Source organism: Phyllostomus hastatus, unplaced genomic scaffold, assembly GCF_019186645.2.
Source record: "Phyllostomus hastatus isolate PE091 unplaced genomic scaffold, TTU_PhHast_1.1 phas_scaffold_501, whole genome shotgun sequence".
Classification (NCBI taxonomy): domain Eukaryota; kingdom Metazoa; phylum Chordata; class Mammalia; order Chiroptera; family Phyllostomidae; genus Phyllostomus; species Phyllostomus hastatus.
This window is the reverse complement of record NW_025334033.1, coordinates 6,444,184-6,466,193: the sequence shown is the minus strand read 5'-3', so window position 1 is coordinate 6,466,193 and position 22,010 is coordinate 6,444,184. Positions and strand designations below refer to the sequence as shown.

At 38.2% G+C, this 22,010-nt stretch overlaps 1 protein-coding gene and 1 non-coding gene across 2 annotated transcripts in view; both read right to left on the bottom strand.

Annotated features, from left to right (window-relative positions):
- Positions 1 to 853: 853 nt before the first annotated feature.
- The window catches only part of TMCO5A (transmembrane and coiled-coil domains 5A), a 48,164-nt gene continuing 27,007 nt past the window's right edge, over positions 854 to 22,010 (bottom strand). Inside the window, exons 4-13 of the mRNA XM_045823899.1 lie at positions 16,759 to 16,908; positions 16,214 to 16,337; positions 15,778 to 15,828; positions 15,001 to 15,072; positions 10,255 to 10,311; positions 9,749 to 9,808; positions 9,266 to 9,330; positions 8,158 to 8,215; positions 6,410 to 6,450; positions 854 to 1,052 (exon numbers count right to left, since the gene is read on the bottom strand). Coding sequence (XP_045679855.1) covers positions 854 to 1,052; positions 6,410 to 6,450; positions 8,158 to 8,215; positions 9,266 to 9,330; positions 9,749 to 9,808; positions 10,255 to 10,311; positions 15,001 to 15,072; positions 15,778 to 15,828; positions 16,214 to 16,337; positions 16,759 to 16,908 — 877 coding nt within the window. The remainder of the gene's footprint in view (positions 1,053 to 6,409; positions 6,451 to 8,157; positions 8,216 to 9,265; positions 9,331 to 9,748; positions 9,809 to 10,254; positions 10,312 to 15,000; positions 15,073 to 15,777; positions 15,829 to 16,213; positions 16,338 to 16,758; positions 16,909 to 22,010) is intronic.
- Positions 5,960 to 6,063, bottom strand: LOC123809065. The gene has a single exon (XR_006783939.1). It is a non-coding gene; the product is annotated as a small nucleolar RNA U13 (small nucleolar RNA).

The window sequence follows — 22,010 nt, the reverse complement described above, 5'->3', positions numbered from 1 at the left end:
AGTTGCTTAATTTTTTGGTACTTCTATTTGGTTACTTCTATTTAAAATATTCATCTAAGGTATCATGTCCTTTTAGCCTTTCAGTTAAGAATAGCTTTGCTGACATAGGGTCAGTTTACTTAGTAAACTGAGTAACCTTCAACACTTGATTTGCTTGGTATGCCACTTTCCTTTTCAGACTAACGTAGTCCACAGCTCTGACGTCACCTATTGGACAGAGGCATGGGGAATCACTCTATCCTCTTTTTCCATTGTAGAACTTATCTGGTATGCATGTGATATATCTGTCTCTCCTTCCCACCTTCTTGAACACATCATCACCAAGAGGAGAATGCCCATTCAAATAGAGAAGAGGGAGATGAAACCAAATGACATTGCTTTGAGGTTTGTGGATTTGGCCATGTCTGAACCTTTTATTTTTAGTTTCATGAGCCATTAATACTTTTTGCTATAAATTAATAAATTAGCTTAAGCTAAGGTAACTTGCAACCAAAGAGTTCTAACGTAAGTAGTGAGCAATCTTCTGCATTGCAGGGGTCCAGTTTCTTAGATTAAGGTTCAAGAGAAGAATTGATAAATTTTAACTTTGCTTAGCATCTATGACATTATTCTAGAAATGATCTAGTTTTGTGTACTGTCTAATACTCTTTAGCTTGTCCATATAGCCACAGAAATCTGTTGACAGAACTCTTTACTGGGCAAGTCAATCTTGGAAAGACAGTATGGGGAAGGAAGATAATCAAGTAGGCAAACCTCAAGGGGAAAACTGAAGAAAACCTTTTCCCTCCACAAGCTCTGCCATCTCCCAGACTGACACCACTTGTTTCTTTTGCTCAAGGATATTTCTTGGGGATCAGTGAGGTAACATGTCCTCTGCCTCGAGCGTGAGAGATGGGAAGAGGAAGCATCTTAGCTTCCACAGGATGCCCCTGCTTAGTATCATGGGCAGTATGTTGATGAGGACATCTGGATTTATAAAACTTATATGGAAGAACAGGTAGCCCAGCAGTCTGATGAAAAACAGGGTGATGAAAAAGAAGTATCGGAAAATCCTGAAAAGAGAAAGCCAACAAACTGTTAACCAGAGGTTAGAAAACCAGGATCAAAATAGTAAGTCAAATGTAAATGCACGTCAGGCTGCTTCTTGGTATTCAGATGTCTTCCACCCATTGTTATCTCTCTTCCCAACACCCCGTACAAAGGCAGCTCCTTCCCCTATGCTGGCCTACCGGCTGGCTACTCTCTCTCCTACCACTGGGTTTTATTTTCTTCTAGCACCTATCACTGTCTGCAATGATCTTGCTCCTTTATTTTCTGTTTTATTTTTATTTTTGTTTCTGAAAATTATTTTACACAGTAGTGATATCGAATTATACATCATTGGCCTACATTTCTGTGATTCTGCATCCTCTCCAACACTTGATTTGCTCTAATGTTTAAAATGTGGCCCATCAGATTGCATGTAAAGTAGTGTCTCATTATGGCCTTGGCTTTCATTTTCCTGACAAACAATAATGCTGAACATCCATTCATAGGTTTATTGGTCTTATGTATTTCCTCTTGCTCACTTATCTGCTAGGTTGTTTGGCCTTTCTTATTAAATGTAGGAGATCTTTATATGTGATATTAATCCTTTTCCACTGTGTGCATTTTAGTATCTTCCTTCTATTTTATAACTTTCACTTGCTCTAAACTGTGAAAGAACAAGTTAGTAATTTTAATAAAGTCTAGTTTGTCACCCTTTCTTTAATTAGAGTCAATACTTTGTGTGCTTTGTTAAAAAAATCATGTCCTATCCAAAGGCCAAAGCTACTATTTTCTATTAAGAGTTTATGGTAGTTTAAAAATACGTACACAAATTCTATGATACTTCTTCCTTTAAGAGATTCCCCTTCATTAGAGAGTGGATTGGACTTAGTGACTTGCTTCAAAAGAATAAAATATTGAGGAAGTGACAGTGTGTGACTTTCTAGACTATATACTTAAGGCATCACAGCTTCCTTCTTACTGTTAGGAGGAACACACAGTCCTGTGGAGAGGTCTATGCAATGAGCAACTAAGACCTCTTGTCAATAACTAACAAAATTTACTGGATGTGTGTATAAACTACCTTACACATAGATCCTCTGTCCCCAGCCTAACCTTCCAATGACCGTAACTTTGACCAACATCCCAACTGTAACCTCATAAAAAACCCTGAGCTAGAACCACCCAGCTAAGTGATTCACAAATTCCTGACCCATAGAAACTGAAATAATAAATGTTTGTTGTTTGAAGCTGCTAAGCTTTGGAATAATTTTTTTTAGGTGATAGTAGATAATTAATGCCCATTTTTTGATATCTATGTCCTCAGCACATCAGGGCTTGCTTTTGTATATACTATATGGTAGTAACCTAATCTTATTTTTAAAAGATCTGGATAACCATTTCCTCCTCATGATATTTACTGAAAAATTCATTCTTTCCCCTCTGATATACAGTCATTGTCACTTATCAAAATTCAACATATGCACTGTTTCTGAACTTTTTGTTCTATTTCATGGGTCGGTTTTCTAATTCCTGTGATGATGCCACACTAGCATAATTACTGTAGCTTCATAGAAAGTCCTGATATCTGGAAGGGCATACTCCCCACTCCTTGGTCTTCTTTAAAGTTGTCCAGTTTATTTTTGATCCTTTACTCTTTTATGCACAACATTATTTTCCTACTGCTTAATTTTATTTTATTTTTTCTTTTTCTAAAAAGTATATTTTATTGATTATGCTATTACAGTTCTCCCAGTTGTTCCTCTTAGCCCCCCTCCACCTGATATGCCCATTCCAACCAGCAATCCCTTCTCAGTATATGTCCATGGGCCATGGGTCTATATTGTACCTACCAAATTGTGCTACTTAATTCCTTTGCCTTCCCCTGCCCCCGTTCCCCCTCTTCCCCTCCCAATTGATATCCCTCTACATGATCTCCATATCTATAATTCTATTCCTGTTCTCCTTGTAGTTTGTTATTTAGATTCAATTATTGATAGTTGTGAATTTATTGCCACTTTAATGTTCATTGTTTTGATTTTCTTTTTTATGTAATTCCCTTTAGCATTTCATATAATAATGGCTTGGTGATGATGAACTCCTTTAGTTTTACTTTGTCTGGGAAGCACTTTATCTGCCCTTCAATTCTAAACGTTAGCTTTGCTGGATAGAGTAATCTTGGTTGTAGGTTCTTGTTTTTATCACTTTGAATGCTTCTTTCTAGTCCCTTCTAGCCTGTAAAGTTTCTTTTGAGAAATCAGCTGATAGTCTTATGGGAACTGTTTGTAGGTAACTTTCTGCTTTTCTCTTGATACTTTTAAGATTGTCTTTAGCTTTAACCTTGGCATTTTAATTATGATATATCTTGACGTGGTCCTTTTTGGGTTCATCTTGTTTGGGACCCTCTATGCTTCCTGGACTTGTATGTCTCTTTTCTTCACCAAATTAGGAAAGTTTTCTTCCATTACTTTTTCAAATAAGTTTTGAATTACTTGCTCTTCCTCTTCTCCTTCTGGCACCCCTATTATTTGGATTTTGGTATATTTAAAAATGTCCCAGAGGCTCCTTAACCTCACCTCATTTTTTTGAATTCTTTTTTCTTCCTGCTGTTCTGTTTGGATGCTTTTTCCTTCCTTGTGTTCCTAATCATTGATTTGATTCTTGACTTCATCCTCTCCATTGTTGGTTCCTTGTAGATTTTTCTTTATTTCACTTAATGTAACCATCATTTCTGCCTGGGTCTTTTTTATACCATTGAAGTACCCAAAGAGTTCCTGGAGCATCCTGATAACCAATGTTTTGAACCGTGCATCTGATAGGTACCTTATCTCCATTTTATTTAATTGTTGTGTTCTGTTCTTTCATTTGGGCCATAATTCTTTGTCTTCTCATTTTGACAGCCTCACTGTATTTGTTTTGGTGTGTTAGGAAGAGCTTCTTTGACTCCCTGTCTTAGTGTGGCCTATTATAGAAAAGCATACCTGTTAAGTTGTATGGGCTGGAGCTTTAGGTAATGACCAGAGTAGGGCAACCCATGTCACTGCTTTGTTGCTCTGTGTGTGTGTGGGGGGGGCTCTCAGAGGGGACAATGCTGTTTCCTGGGCTCTGGAGTTTTGCTCTGGAAGAAGCTGTCTCCCCATATGTCTCGCACTTCACTTTCTCCCCATATGCCACTGGTGCCCTTCCAGCCATTGTCCTGGTGTTGAATTCCAGAGCGGGGGGCGGTGTGGGGGTGGGTCTGCATGAGTCCTAAGTCCATTGAGGCTCTTTAAGAAGAGTCTCTTGAGAATCTGGCAGTTTGTCCTGCTGTTTTCACAGTCAGAAGTTATGGATACTAATCTTTCTGGTGCTAGAACACCGGGCTGGGTGGACTGGACTGGGGCTGGGATCCTTTGCTCTTGAGGTATTCCTCACTTTTGTCTAATACGTGTGTATGTGGGACTGCCCCTTTCCACATCTCTGCCTCCCCTACACATCTGGAAAAATGTAGCTTCTTTAGATCCTTGGTTGTTAGACTTCGACACAGCTTGATTTTCCGACAATTCTAGGTGATATTTGTTTTGTAGGCTGTGTATTTTTGCTATAGTTGTGCACAGAGGTGAGACATGTTTACCTCCACCTCCACCATCACAATACTGTATGTGAGACTTCTAGTCTCACATACAATGTTTTTTAGAATCATTGTATTCAATTACATGAAAAATCTTTTGGGGAGTATGGAATTTAATTGACTCACTTAATCATTTGGAGACAGTTGATATATTTATGATATTAAGGCTTCCTGCCCATGACTATGGTATTTTCTTCTTTCATTTATGTTACCTTTAAAATTTCCTAATAAAATTTTATAAATTTCCCTGTAAATTTCTTTCTTTTTCCTATATTACCCTTATCCAGCTGTGCTGGGCTGCCTTCTGCCCCAGGACAAATTCACTACCCACCTGCCCTCACCAGTCAAAAACAGCCCCTTCTCCCCCGACTCCTGTTTTTAAAGTTTTCTGGTAGAGTTAATCTTGGTGACAGGAGCCAGGATCCTTTCTAGTACAGCATCTTGATCAGAATTGGGATCAGAAGCCCTTTACAAACCTCTTCCCACCACTCTCCTTGAAGCTGGGCATGATATCCATGAGAAGGTTTTGAGATGACATCTGTGGGTTGACATTTCCAGGGAAAATCCTAGGAATGTTCTAGTTTTCTTATCTCTTGAGTCAGTACCCAATATACCAGTGCCCCCACAGGATGTTGGAGCAGAATATGAGGAAAAACATTTGTAGGTTGTTGTGATAAACTAGACTTGCAGGATGTGGTGAGGTTCTTTCCAGGTACCAACTCTTTGCAGGCACACAGTTCTTATTCTGGGATCCCACATAGGCAATTCCATGCTGGGCACTAGTATTAAAGTACATGTTAAAGACAGACTTGGAGTTTTAAGGAAAATTCTGCTAGTTGTTCTGGGAATTTTATACTTAGAAATATCAAAACAAATATTACTTTACTTACCTGGTATGAAGGGATATTCCCCTTAAACAAAATTTCCAGAAAATTGGAGCTGACCTTTAATTTTATGTTAACCATTTTGATAGAACTCTTTCTAAATCCTTTTTCATACTACTTTGAATATATGTTTCTCTATGCCTTCTTAAACAGATTATATTGAACATAATTTGACCTTTTCTTGAAAATGCAGGAGCTTCACGAATACCAATTTTACTTCGCTATCACAGTGGATCCTTCAGCGATAATATCTTCTCAGTTGTTTGAATCTTGAGTCCTTATTTAATTTAACAAGTATTTTTGAGCAGTTATTATGTGCCAGATGATGTTAGGTGCTATCTCCTTTTCACAGTCATTTTTCTCTCTCTTTTATCTGCTGTTCGGCAGTGGTATAGACAGATTTAGAAGTTATCTCCCCATTTCTACACATATTTTTTCATGTCAGAAGGATATGTACTAACACTGTAACAAAGTTTGGGAGAGGAATATCACACAAAAATAGCACAAAAACCCAGTCATCATGCTTATGAACCACAAAAAGATCTCCCTATTTCCAATACACTGAAGTTACTAGGGAGCCAGATACATTAGCTAATACAAATTGTTAAAGGAAAAGGGGAATGAGTGTAAGATTTACCACATTTGTTTTGGATGATATGATTCTTGTTTCTTATTGCTATTAGACCATTGACTTTTAATATTGGAAAGCTGAGATTAATAATTGCCTTTGAACAATGTGGCCATAATTTTAGAACTGAAAAACGTAGTCATTAATGACATTAGTTTGCTGACTCTGTGTGTGTACAAGGTTCTCCTTATCTACACTTTGCTTTCTGCCCAGATGGCTATGCATGACCCCAAGAAAGTATACTGAAAGATATTTACTTACTTTTTACAGACCCATATTCCTTTATTTTGGAGAGACTTAACCTGAGAGAAGAAGATGGGACATTGATAAATTAGCAATTTGTGGAAGCCATCATCACTGTCAAATAATATTCAGTGAACCATTAGTTAAATGTTATATTTAGATAATATCACATGTATTTTTATATGTATAAAAGGTAAAATTTTCAAAGATAAGTATATATGTATAAAATTTTATGCAACCTTTTTAATGTACTGATAGGAATAAATGAAGTCATAGAAAGGTAAAGTATGTTGCCGGAGGTCAGGGCGCCTGAAGACCAGCTATTCTGATTCTGGGCTCTCTCAAGTACACTTTTACCTTCTCCTTAGCTAGTAATCCTTAGAGAGGTTTACAAGCTATGAAAACCATACAAACTTATTCAAAGGGATAAGCTTAAAAAGTTAAAAAATGTAAAGGTGAGGATATATCCTGGATTTCTGTGGGATCACTTTTCTAAAATATGTTTTTAGTTATTTCATTTTTCTTTTAACTTGTGAGATTAAAAAAAAGAAGAGGAGTTATAGTCATTTAAAATTGTGGAAGTAAGGCTCATGGAATTAGAATGGGAAACTTTCTGGATTACAAATTTGGTTCTATAGCTTGAGTGAGATTAAGTGGCATGCCAGCCAGTGGGCTGCTCAGGTAGCCTCTCTATAACGATTGCTCAAACATCATAGGTCATAGAACCATCATGGGATTGATAATCTTCATAAAGACAGCTCTGTTTGTCCTCTGGCAGGTAGTCTGAGGGAGTACTTTGATGAGCCACTGCAGGTAGATGATGGGACACATCAGGGAGCATGCCAAGTTTAGTTCTAGAGGGGTTAATTTCAGAAATTGTTTATTTGCTGAATAGATACACAATCTTGGGGCCAGAATAACCTGTTCAGAACAATGGGAACCATGGCCACTGTGAACACTGGATGTGAACACTGCCTAACAAACATCCAAACATCTGATGACTCCAAGGACAATCAATGGTTAATTATTGATTCTTGCTTCTTTTCTGAGAATATAAAGGCTACATTATCTCAACAACATAAAATTTCTGGGGAATGCTAACCTTGGCTCTAAAGACAATATAAATTATGAAGACAAAGCCTGACAAAAATTTATCTTTTAGTTTTATGTGCTTGCTGCTACTAGATGCCACATGGGCCAAGAGGCCTGGTGCTTCATATCCAATTCTATTTCTTTCCTTTCCATCCCTTTGCATGTGTTCTGGTGGCATCATGATATTAAATAAGAATAGACACTAAAGCTGAATCATAAAGCAGCAATGACTTCCTATGTTTTGATTCACATACCAACTCTGATTAGATGGTGAGAGATGCCTGGTGGTCTGTGTTGTGGAAGATTCAGGACTGTGTTGGGCTCATCAGGGAAGAGTACTGTGATTGTTAGAGGTGGGAGGCATTGGCCTTCTGTCCACAGAGTGTACTCTCAGTTGAATGTTCCTTCTTACTTCCATTCTGAATTCTCTGAGGTCTTAGGCTATGTTTTTTGAGAACATGTCATTTGTGTGTCTATAAAAAGAGTGAAAACAATTGTTCCTTGGCATCTTCTTTGCTTGTTTACGTTTAGAATGCTTTGGAATTATGCCTGGTACTGTTCTTGGAAAGTGCACATGGGAAGATTGGTGTATGTTTGCTGGCTTGTAGTATTTGGGAAACTCCTTTGAAAGGCATTGGCACTGAGAGACACTGAGGATGGGGTGGAGTGCTTACCTTATTATTTTGGTGTTTAAAATCTTTTCTCTCAGAGTTCATGCTCAAGACTTTTGATCTGGGGGAAAAGAACCAAAATAGGGACTGAATAAGTACTCTCAAATATTCATATTATGAGCTGGTTATTTAAAAACAGTTTTAGAATCTAAAGCTATGCTGTCCACCATTATAGCTAGTGAGTACATGTAGATATTTACATTTAACTTAATTAACATGAAAAATAATCAGTTCCTCTGTTACAACTCAGTTGGTGGCTAGTTGCTACCTATTGGTTAGCAGAGAAAGTTCTATTGGGCAGTCCTGCTCTAGGATCTTAGCTTAGCAGTCAAGCCATACCTACTGCTCAGGAAGAATTTAGGGAGACTTGAAGGTGTCCTTTAGTCCTAGCACCCCTAGTCCTAGTGTCCTCGCCCCCCGGCCACAGTGTGTACTTGGCCTAGGTAAAGGCTGCATGCTGTTTGGGTCTCTTTCACTTGATTCCCAAGAGCCCCAAATATTTAATAAATAGAAATACTTAATTGAATTTATATTTGACTTCCAAAGAAGGTCCAGAAATGGAAGTAAGGATTTTGGTTTTGGTTTCTCACCATTTAGACTCTTATTTATCATTTCTAAGTTTTAATCTATATAGTTTAATATAGCTTGAATTTTATGCTATGATAGCTTTAATCTGTGTCTAGAGATTAGTTTCACTTTTATCCCATACGGTTCAGTTCTCATATGTTTGGGGGAAGTAAGGATGGTATTAAGTTTTAAGGCATTTTCTGTGATATATAAGTAATGTCCTCCTATGAAAGGTGACTAACCAATAACTCTTTTAAAAGCATATGTTCTTGGCCTTGATATAAACTTGAATAATTAATAATATGATAAAATTATGAAGGGAGATGTGTTTCTCGAGTCTTTTAAGAAGAATGGGAGAAGGACCTGCCCTTTAAAGTTGGTGTGGTCTGAAGGGGGTCAGCCAGATCCTAACAGGGGAAAGCCATGTGGCGTGGGGGCTCACTCAATTCCAACTGGGAATTGGTCAGAGAAATGTTTGCTCTGACCCAGGCTGAGGTGGAGTTACCACTAAAACCAGGATGTTCCTTTGTTTGCCAAAGCTCACACTTCTTTCTCAAGGAACCGAATCTCTAATTCTTCTTCTATCTTCCTTAAAGTTTCTTGGTACTTCTTCAAAGAGAAAGAAAATAAATCACAGTTACTGATCAGAAGCTTTATGCTTTTTCTACTCCTAGTAAGCATGTATTATTACATGGTACCATGAATGTTTGGTATTCCCACTGCCACTTTATCTCCTTCCCTAGCCCTCCACCCCACCGCTATTGATCTCTCACTACACTTCACTATTGGGCAGGTCCCTAGGGAAATAGGGATTATAAATAAATAAGAAAAGTGCTCATTAGTAATTTAAGAGCACAGAGGTTGGGAGACCAGGGCAGTAATAGAATGATATTGGTGGTAGGGTTTCAAAGACCCTGAAGTCCTTTGGTAGTACCACCTTGAAGAGTTACAATTGTTCCAGACTGTATTCTTTGAAAGGCCGGTACCTTAACACACCCTTTGCTGTCCCTTGACTTAGAAGCTGTACCTTTATGCAGAGGGCCTGATCTTCACAGAGCTGGGCCACAAATGCAAAGTCTTCCATTACCTGAGAAGCAAAAATTTAGCCTTAAATTTCTCAGTAAACTGATATATAGATAACAGTATACTTGTTTCCTTCTACATCCCAGATCCTAAATGTAGTTTTCTAATTGTTCTAAATTGGTTTTTGCTGTACATATGAACTCATTTCCTTTTTTTGAGGATAAACAAGCAGTATTTTATCATCCCAATGGGAGATAATTTGGGAAAAGTTGGGAGAAGAATGCATACTAATTTGTTGGGCTTATAGATTATGGAATGCACCCTGTAAAAAGGTCAAAGGGAAGTAAACCCAGGGGACTGTATTCATCATTTTTCTCTTTATCTCCTCCCTGGCCCTATAATGGTCTGAATCTGGAACCTTAAAATTCAGTCACTGGAGGAATGTATTAGATGGTTTGGTTGAGGATTTAGTTTCTCTTTCTTTGGGAGAAGTAGTGTTTACTTTGTTACCTTGTTCAGCTCCTTCTCTTGTTCAGCACAGGAAGCTTCCAGCTTTTGTATCTTGAGCTGTAGAAGGGAACAGAGATTGGTAACTCAACAAAGTGAAAACCGTACAGGATTCCACTCTGAAATACTGTCTGGAGGTTGTCTTATGGATGACTGGAGGATATCAGGCATGATTTCAGATGTCTTTTTGATGGAAGAGCCAAACCATCCAGCATCCTTCGCAGCTGCCTGGTGGGCCTGCTTTTCTATACTTCCAACCTTTTCCCATTCATCAGTGCTTTACCCCTAAACTTCAATTCTTGCTTCCTTCTTAGCCTTTTCTCTTAGGAAAAACATCAAGCTTGAAAAAATTCACTCTTCCTTTTCCTTTTATGTATTCATTGCTCACTCTATTCTCTCTCCCTGTATTCCTCTTCTCTCTTTACCTTCCCTAAATATTTGATGAAAGCCTATTTTATGTTGGCCACTAAGCTGGAATAACAAGGAAGGAGCTAGTGGGCACTAAGGATACAGTGGTAACAGGATTGATAGGCTCCCTGCCTCACATGGCTGACGTTCTAGCTGGGGGCCATAAATAAGTCAACGTGATAATGATAAATGCTGTGAAGGAAATGAAAACAGAGTAATGTGATGAAAGTGAGTGATGGAATAAGAGCTATTGTGTATGTGATGATATTTGAGCTGATGTCTAAGGGATAAATATTAGAAAAATGGATATCTGGAAGAAATACCTGCAATGCAAAAGTTACAGCAAAGGCCATGACTGTGCAGTAGCAAAATCTGGTGTGTATGGATAAGTTATTGTATGATTGGAACATAGGGGAGACTGGTAAGAAGAAAATTAGGTGAAAAATATTAGACATGGATGAGATATTGTGGGGCCTTATAGTTTCTAGAAAGAGTTTGTTTCTTTATTCTAATTACAGTGAGAAGTCATGAAAGAGCTTGAAGAAGTAATGGCATGACCTGATTTGTGTTTTTAAAGAGGGCTTTTCTAAGTGTGGAAAGTTTAATGTTTAAAAGTAAGAGTAGAGTTAGGAGGCTACTTCAGTGTCCAGATGAGGGGTTATGGTACCTTGCAAAAGGGAAGTAGTAGTAGTAGTACATAGAGAGAAACAGATGAATTTGGGTTACATTCTGTAGATAGAGTAGACCTGACTGCATCTTCCCCTCCTTCCATTTTCAAGGCTGTTGTTCCCACTTTCACCTAAGTAGCATTATTTCATATTTGGACTCTTCCAACAGTTCCTTTCCCCTCCAGCCAGGTCCAGATAGCCAAATGTGCTAAGGGCTATATTTTGAAGACAATGGTCTAAGTCACAAGGAGTTGAAGCAAGTGCTGAACTGATCCCCTCATGCAAGAGAAACAGAAGCAATAGGAATGCTGCATATTTTATAGAATTAGAGATATCACCTGATAATTCCAGAATATAGGTGGACAAAAGGGAATGACTCAAATGGTTAATAATACTCTAGAACTCTTTAGGATTGGGTTAATCACTGCCAAGAAAATAATAGCCATTGTTCTGACAATGCCTGGAACTCTCTATCTATTGTCTATCAGCTCACGTCACCTGACACAGCCAGCATAGCCAGACTTAAAGTGTCACCACTAGATTCTGGCCAGGTTACTGCCAGATAAACTTGTTCTGGGGAGAGGGAAGAAAAACTCCTGACAAAAATAGTCAAAGGGCTTCATAATCCTGTCTAGTCTTAGCTTCAATTTCTTCCTGATAGAAAGTTCCCTAGATAAGATTTCTGTGTAAGATGGAGGTGTAGGTGAACACACTGCCTCAAAACAAATGACACCCAGAACTGTCAGAAAATTGAGCTGTATGGAAGTCTGACAACCAAGGATTTAAAGAAGCCATATTCATCCAGAGAGGTAGGAGGGATGCAGACACAGGAGAGGTATGGAGATACATGGAGTTGTGGTGTGGTACAGATAGGTGGTGGCAGTGGATCAGGCTGTCCCATATTCATGTGTGGTGGATAAAAATCGGGAAGGATACCTTGGCAGCAAATGATCCCAGCGGAAGGCCAGACCACACTGTCCAGGGTTCCAGTACCAGAAGATAAATTCCCATGACTTCTGGCTGTAAAAACTAGTGGGGGTTGGAGTAGCAGAAGAAACTGTCAGATTTTCAGGAAACTCTGCTTAAGGGGCGTGCATGGACTTAGAACATACCCCCTCTGGGATTCAGCATGATGGCAAGGGCTGGAAGGGTGCCAGTCACATACAAGGAATAAGAGAAGTGACTGGAAACAAGGCAAGTGCTGGGCAAACCTCTAGAAGCCAGGCAACTGTACTGTTCCCTCTCCAAGCCCTCCCCTGACACAGAGCCACAAAATAGTGCAACAGATTGTCCCACTTTGGCGATTACCTAAGGATCCACCCCACACAATTTACAGGTGCCTTTTCTACAATAGCTCATGCTGCCAAGACAGGGGGTCAAGTCGCTCCACTTAATACACAGGAACAAACACAGGGAGGCTGCTGAATTGAGCAAAGAAATATGGTCCAAATGAAATAACAGAATATAACCCCAGAAAAAGAACTAACTGAAACAGAGGTAACAAAGCTATCAGATGCAGAGTTCAAAACACTGGTTATCAGGATGCTCAAAGAACTCATTGAGTATGGCAACAACATAAAAAAGACCCAGAAATAAATGAAGGTTACAGTAAATGAAATAAAGAAAAATCTACAGGGAACCAACAGTGGAGAGGGTGAAGCTGAGAATCAAATCAATGATTTACAATGTAAGGAAAAAATAAACATTCAATCAGAACAACAAGAAGAAAAAAGAATTAAAAAAATGAGGATTGTCTAAGAAGCCTCTGGGACATCTCCAAATGTACCAACATCCAAATCACAGGGTTCTAGAAGAAGGAGGAGAAGAGCAAGAAATTCAAAATTTATTTGAAAAAGATAATGAGAGACAACTTCCCTAATTTGGTGAACAAACTAGATATAAAGTTCAGGTAGCACAGAGAATCTCAAACACGATGGACCCAAAGAAGACCACATCAAGACACATCATAATTAAAATGCCAAAGGTTAAAGATAAAGATAGAATCTTAAAGGCTTCAAGAGAAAAGCAGAGAGTTACCTCCAAAGGAGTTCCCATAAGACTGTCAGCTGATTCATGAAAAGAAACCTCGTAGGCTAGAAGAGGCTGACAAGAAGTATTCAAAGTGATGAAAAGTAAGGACCTACAACCTAGATAACTCTATCCAACAAAGCTATCATTTAGAATGGAAGGGCAGATAAAGTGGTTCCCAGACAAGGCAAAGCTGAAGGAGTTCATCATCACCAAGTCATTATTACATGAAATGTTAAAGGGACTTATTTAAGAAAAAGAAGATGAATATGTTCTTTTTAAAATATGTTCTATTCAAAACTATGAATATTAAAATGGCAATAAATTCACAACTATCAACAAGTGAATCTAAAAAACATACTAAGCAAACAAGCAGAGCAAAAACAGAATCATAGATATAAAGATCATTATCAGTTGGGAGGGGGAAGGGATAAAATGAGGCAAAATGTGCAGGGATTGAGAAGCATAATTGGTAGGTTCCAAATAAGGGGATGTTAAGAATAGTATAGGAAACAGAGAAAATAAAGAACTTGTATGCACAACCCATGGACATGAACAACGTGGGGGGATTGCTGGAGGAAATGTGGGTATCTGGTGGAGAGGGACAACAGGGAAAATTGTGACAACTGTAATATCATAATCGATAAAATATATTTAAAAAAATTTTCTGGATAAGCATGGCCAAGCAAGATTGCTTGGTAGATTTGGAGTTCTTGTTTTGTGTGTATGTGGGGAGAGGGGCTTTGACACCAATTTGGTCAACAGAAGATAGGGGAGTAATTCCTTGTTGTTTCATTTTCTATTCTATTTTCAGTATGTCCATATCTTCAGAGGCTTCAAACATACAACATAGGCTTAAGTGTGGGTTTAATAAGCTAAGGAGAAGCAGATAAGACAAGGAAAAAACTATTTGTACAGGAAGTATTAAGAATTTTATCTCCTCTCAATAAAATAAACATCTTAAATTTTTGTATCTTTGATTAGATGGGTTGTAGCATCAGAGAAATGCTAAACATTGGATGATGTGCTTAGCAGATAGAGGTCACTAAATATTTGAGTGAATCATTGAATAGATTCTTCCTAGACTGGAATCATAGGCAAGGTGTGTAATCTGTCTAACATAGTAGAATTATAAATCTTAGCTCTGCCTCTATGAATTCATATATACACTTCATACTTTTAAATAGTTACTTTAAAATTATGTGACTTTTCAAGACTTCAGTCCTTCAAAAAGGGAAAGAATATTTTATATACACAATTTTTTAATATACATGACTTCTTTCAGTATTCAAATTGAGGATGGCAAGAACTGATTAAATTGCCCAACTTCATACATCAACCACATTAAATGCTGGGGCCAGGATTTAAAGTAGGGATTTCAGCTATCTCCAGTATTACATAAATATTTGTGCATTTGTGTTGTGCTTTTTCTGATGGGAAAGAGAACAAAAAACAAAATATATGGCTTCAGGGTAAAATTTCTCGCTAAGGGCGGAGGAGAATTCAGCAGTCAGTGTCTCAGGCTTAAGCCTGACTTGAACTAAAACAACAAAGAATTTATCCCAACTTTGACAATTGTTTCCATGTGAAGGCTTGTTTCCTGGTCATATACCCCAAACCCATTTAAAATTTTTTTTTCATTTACCTTTGACTCCTCTGGTGTTCCCTTTAGATTGACTTTTTCATACTTGGCTGCCTTAGGTAATTTCCTTGTAAGCTATGGTTTCAAAAAAATACATTTCAAGTAAAAAATACATCTAATTAAAAGATATAGAAGACAAAGGCATTTTCTGATGTGTGGGGGCCAGTAACTTGGCCTTGATAAAAACTACCAGGAGATAGTTCCTTGGTGGATACTCGGGAACATCTTTATTCTATCTCCATCTTCTCACTCATAGCCACCAAAGCTAGAGTCTCCTTAAGACAGGAGTACTTCCTTGGACCCCTAACCTATTCTGGGTCACTCAGGGTTGCAGGCATGGGTCAGGAAGTAAGATATCATAGAAAACCCACTGTGTTCTGATTTAGAGTCGAGGTATAGGGAATACCTGGACAAGGAAAATGGAATTCTTAGGAATTATTTTTTAAAAGTCTGTGTTGAAAGTAAAATTAACCTCTTGCAAAGGTTTCAGTCAAATTACTTCAACAGAGTGTTTGTTGGAATGAATTTCCTTGTGTTAGAATGAAGAACCCATGAGATCACTGAAGACCCTGAATACCCACCCTCTGCTTTCACGTGAGGCTTCCAGGGAGAATCACTGTATGTGGGTCATGAAGCTCAGCCTCAGGAGAGTGGAGCAGGAGCAGTATCCACCCCAGCACAGGCCTCCCTAACATGTGGGTTCCTCTATCATGATTTCCCACTCTTTTTGATGACTGGGAATGGTATGGGGACACCAGGGAACACAGAGCCTTATCCTACCTTTCTTTGAAGTTCTTCTATATTGTGGACCAGGGCCTCATTCTTCCTTTCCTGTTGAAAGAGGCAGAGTGTAAGTGTGCATCTGCACACCACCATCTGCCTTCATTCAGCTGATGGTTCTTCATTTCACCCCAGTGATATTTTCCTACAGAAACTCCATCTTACTTCGTGATGTCAGGAAAAAACATGTGGTGTGATCCAAATATATACACACCAAATTTCCTGGGATAGAGATGACCACATGTAGGGCTACCAATATTAAATGTTACCAAAAACCCCCTGCCTACCACACATCCCCTTCCATGCATGGATACATTCTGCCATGACTTTTGAGTTGACTCTTCTTTGAATGCAAAAAGGTGGGACTAGCTTATCTGACAGTTGATGAGGTGAGGAATAAAACTTTTCAAATGGCTCTTTCCAGCTTCTTGCTTACGAGTCTTGCTGTTTCTTCTTCTAGCTCCTGCAAGGCTCTTTCCCTTTCCAGTGTGGTACAGTTTTCCTTCTCCCACTCCTCATCTTCTGCCAAGTCTCTGGTCTGAGTGATCTCACCTTCCAGCCTGGATGATACAAGCACACACTGTGAGAAACTGGCAGTTTCGGAACTGAAAAAACACATATCAGTTTTAAGGGTATTTCAATGATAATTAATACAAATCGCGTTTGGAACCCGTCTCTTCTGGATCCTTAAAATCAGATTCACTTTAAAGGTGGGAAAGGTAAGATTCCCCTGTTTCCCAAGTCAAGTAACCAATGTTTTTTCAGCTCAAGTAAATGTCACCTAGTCTTTTAGAAATCTGTCTGAAAGTTGTCATATTTCAGGGTTTACATAAGAGAGAAATTCCAAGGAATGAAGAAGAAAGTTTTTGCTATAAAGACATAGGTCTCTAGAGAAAGCTGGAAAATTCAGTTTTTTCTCTTCATCACTCTTCCTCCCTCCTTTTGGACTGGGAGCTCCCCTTACAAAATCCCAACACTCACCTCCGAATCTCATCTTCTTTCTCATGAATTTTTAGTAGAAGTTCCTGATTTGCTTCATCTATTCTCTGCATATCCTTTTCAAGGTCTGTGTTTAAACTGTTAATGTTCCTCTTTGATTGGGCCAATCTTAAGATTTCCACTTTCTCGGACCTGTAGTCTCAGCCCCCAAAATGAACAAGGGCCAGTTATCTTAAGATCAAAACACTTTGGACCAAAGGGGATATCTAGAAGACATGTAATTCATTAACATGACTGTTTCTGGGAATACACTTTTTCTTTTTTCATTCTTAGGAAATTATATTTCTCAATCATGCTCTACAATTTGTTTCAATAATTCTAAACTCAGTCAGCAAGAGAGGTCTTCCCCATGCTTTTTTTGTCCAAAGTACTCCACTCTGATTCCAGGGGAAGTTTCCTTCTTTAAATCACCTCTTGCATTGAAGAGAATGGATTATCACACAAATTGTTGATAAAATCTGCTCATGCAATACACTTGTATTGAGTACTTTTATCCAGGCAGCTGGCACATCACTAATGGTTGGGCCCAGCTTTATGCAGAATCACAAAAGGTTTCCATGGCAGGTAGGGTTTTAGTCCCTCTCTCCCTCCTACCATCTCAAAACTTCTCTCTTGTCAACTACAAAGTCTGATAATGTACCATGGAAAATCACTCCATTGAACAGACACAAATATGATCCAGCCAGTCACTTTCAAGAATGCAAATACTGATGACATCAAATGAATTGCTGAGTGAGAGGTTTCCCTGGTCTCTCTCCTTGAAATTACAACAATTTAAACAGCTATAATTAAAGAAAGGATTCCCTGCACAACACACAAACATGTCTGGGAGACCCACACATTGAAACTTCTGAAGGTGGGTGAGTGGGAGCGAGTTAGGGAGGAGGGAAGAGAGAAGAGCCAAGATGATGCCACAGATAGAAACAGCCTGGAGCCCACTGTGGGTCTTGGGAGAGGGGAGGAGCCTGCTTGTTTTGCACTCCCTGAGCCTAGAGAAGCAAGGAGATACCATGAACTCTGGTGTGTGCTCTAGCTGAACCCAGTGACCAAGGCAGAAACTGAGTATAGAGGAGTGGCTGTGGTGGTCTGGCAGCTGCTATTGCCAGACAGAAAAACAAAGCCAAGAAGCCTAGCCACCTTCCTTCATCCTCCCAGAGCTCACTCCTTTTCACTCCCTCAGAGCTTGCAGTGGGCCCCAGAACAAGCTGTAGTGGTGAAGGCAGGGCTACAGAACACATTATCTGAAACACTGAGTACTGGAACCATGGATGCATTTTTCCCCTGAATGGTGGGTGCATGCTGCTGCTGATCCCTGTGGCAGGATGGAGATACAAAGGTGAGGTGTCTGGCTTATGCAAATTGCCATTGCTGGGAAAAGACAAAGGTGCAAATGTACCAGCTGACCTCTTCCAGCTTACTCCACTTCCAATCATTGTAGTTGTGTTTCCAGCAGAATCTGGTTGCAGGGGACAGCTTGGAACTCCAATGCCCAGCACATTTCCCCATAGGGGTGGTGCTCTGACACCAAGGCCATTGGGTCACAAAGGAGATGCCATCACATGAGAATATAAAGGGCATTTTCTACCTCCCTCAGAGATTCTAGAAAGCAGACCAATGCTAGAGAAACTAAGAAACCTGTGCTTCAGTGCCACCAGCTGGAAAACAAAAGAAAGACTTCTTATCAACCTACAGGGAATGCCACTCTTAATGATCCAACTGTCATAGATGCCTAGACAGAGAAGGAGTCCATCAAATACCTAAAATAACCAAGATAATGAGGCAGCTCAGAAAAAAAGTGAAAAATCTCGAGAGAAAAAAACTTAAAGACAGAAATGTGTGATTTAAAATGACATAGTATTGAAGATTACAATTCTGAAAAAACTCAAAATGATACACAAAAACACAGATAGGGATTGTAATGAACTGAGAAATAAGACCAATAAACAACAGGAGCACTTGACCAGAGAGATTAAAACTTTAAAAAAGAACCAAATAGAAATTCTAGAGAAGAAAAACACAATAAAAGAGATGATGAATGAACTAGGAAGCTTAGGAAACAGAGCTGGCCAGATGGAGAAAAGAATTGGTGACATGAAAGACAGAAATCTAGAAATGATGCATATGAAAAAAGAGAGAGACTTGAGAGTAAAAAAGAGAAAAGTTTGAATAAACAATCTAACTTTATACTTAAGAGTTTTTGAAAAAGAAAAACACGCAAAGCCCAAAGTGAGGAGAAGGAAGGAAATAATAAAGATCAAAGAATAAATACATGAAATACTGTCTAAAAAATGTTACAAAACATCAATGAATCCAAGAGCAGTTTCTTTGAAAAGATAGACAAGATTGACAAAATTTTAACTGGACTCATCAAGAAAAAAAGAGAGAGGACCCAAATAAATAAAATCAGAAATGAAAGAGAAAGTGACAACTGACACCAAAGAAATACAAGGGATTGTAAGAAAATATTTTAACAATTATATGGCAACACACTGGACATCCTGGACAAAATGAGTAAGTTTCTAGAAACATACAGTCGTCCAAAAATAAAACCGGAAGAATCAGAGAATCTGAATAGACAGATTATACTTAATAAAACTGAAGCAGTAATAAAAAAATTACCAACAAACAAAAGCCCTGGACCAGATAGCTTCACAGATGAATTTTACCAAACATTCCAAGACGAACTAACTCTTCTTCTCAAACTATTTCATAAAATTCAAGAGAAGGGAAGGCTCCCAACTCATTTTACGAGGCCAGCGTTATCCTAATTCCAAAACCACATAAAGAAACTACAAAAAATTTATAAGACAATATCCCCAATGAACATAGATGTTAAAATTCTCAACAAAATATTAGCAAACCAAATACAGCAATACACCAGAAGACCATACCCCATGATCAAGTGGGATTTGTTCTGGGAATGCAAGATTTGTACAACATTTGCAAATCAATAAATGCGATCCATCACATAAACAAAATGAAGGATAAAAAACACATTATCATATCAATAGATGCAGAAGAAGGATTTGATAAAATCCAGCACCCATTTATTATAAAAACTCTCAGTAAAGTGAAACTAGAGGGAATATATGTAAACATAATACAGGCTATATATGACATACCCACTGCCAGCATCATACTCAACAGACAAAAACTACAAGCTTTCCCTTTAAGGGAACAAGACAAGGATGTCCACTTTCACTTCTCTTATTCAATGTAGTACTGGAAGTCCTAGCCACAGGAATCAGACAGAAGAAGAAATTAAAAGCATTCAAATTGGAAAAGAAGTAAACCTATCTTTATTTACAGATGATGTGATACTGTATATAGAGAATCCCAAAGATTCCACCAAGAAACTACTAGAATTGATAAATGAATTTAGCAATTAGCAGGATGAAAAATTAATATCCAGAAATCAGTTGCATTTTTTACATGCCAGTAATGAACTAACAGAAAGGGAAATTGGAAAATCGTCCCATTTGCAATTGCTACAAAAAGAGTAAAATACCTAGGAATTTACCTAACCAAGGATGTGAACGAACTGTACTTGGAAAATTATAAAGCACTGAAGAAAGAAATTGAAGAAGATACAAACAAGTGGAAACACATACTATATTCATGGATAGGAAGAATTAACATCATTAAAATGTCCATACTACCCAGAGCAATCTATAGATTCAAAGCTATATTCATGGATACTATATTCATGGATAGGAAGAATTAACATCATTAAAATGTATATTTTTAATGGATATTCATGGATAGGAAGAATTAACATCATTCATGGATAGGAAGAATTAACATCATTAAAATGTCCATACTACCCAGAGCAATCTATAGATTCAAAGCAATTCCTATCAAGATTCCAATGACACATTTCACAAAACTAGAACAAATATTTCAAAAATTTATATGGAACCACAAAAGGCCCTGCATAGCAACAGTGATTCTGAGAAAGAAGAACAAAGTTGGAGAAATAATGGTACCTAATATCAAACTATACAATAAGGCCATAGTAATCAATTATAAGGCCACATCTTTATAGTCAATTAATATTTGACAGAGGAAGCAAGCACATACAATGGGCTAAAGATAATTTAGTCCATAAACAGTGTTGGGAGAACTGGACAGATACATGCAGAAAAATGAAAGTAGACCACCTTCTTATACCACATACAAGAAGAAATTCAAAATGGATTGAAGACTTAAATGTTAGAACCCAAACCATAAAAGTTGTAGAAGAAAATAAAGACCACAAAATCTGGGACATTACTCGAAGCCATTTGTTAGTGGTTATATCTCTTCAGGCAAGGGAAACAAAAGAAAAAAAATAAACAAATGGGACTACAGCAAACTATATAGTTTTTACACAGCAAAGAAAAACATCAACAAAATAAAAAGAAAACCCACAGAATGGGAGAACATATTCGCTGATGCATCTGATAAGGGGTTAATATAAAAAATTTACAAAGAACTCACAAAACTCAACAACAAAAAAGCAAACAACCCAATTAAAAATGGCTAGCATCAATAAATTGATAAATAACAAGTGATGGCCAGGATGTGGAGAAAGCAGAACCCTTTTGTACTGTTGGTGGGAATGCAGATTGGTGTAGCCACTGTGGAAAGCAATATGGAGATACCTTAAAAAATTAAAAATGGAGGCCCTGGCTGGTGTAGCTCAGTGGATTGAGCACAGGCCTGCAAACCAAAGTATTGCCAGTTTGATTCCAAGTCAGGGCACATGCCTGGGTTGCAGGCCATATCCCCAGTATGGGGTGTGCTAGAGGCAACCATACTTTGATGTTTCACTCCCTCTTTTTCTCCCTCCCTTCCCCATCTCTCTAAAAATAAATAAATAAATAAAATATATATAAAAAAAGAAAAAACACTAGCTTAAAAAAATTAAAAATGGATCTGCCTTTCGACCCAGCTTTCCCACTTCTGGGAATATATCCAAAGGAACCAAAAACACTAATTCAAAAGAACATAAGCACCTGTATGTTTATTGCAGCATTATTTACTGTCGCCAAGATATGGAAGCAGCCCAAGTGTCTATCAGTAGATGAGTGGATAAAACAACTATGGGACATTTATACAATGGAATACTAGTCAGCCAATAAGAAGAGAATTTTACCCTTTGTGACAGTATGGATGGACCTGGAGAACACTATGCTAAGTGAAATAAGTCAGTCAGAGATAGACAAATACCATATGACTTCCCTCATATATGA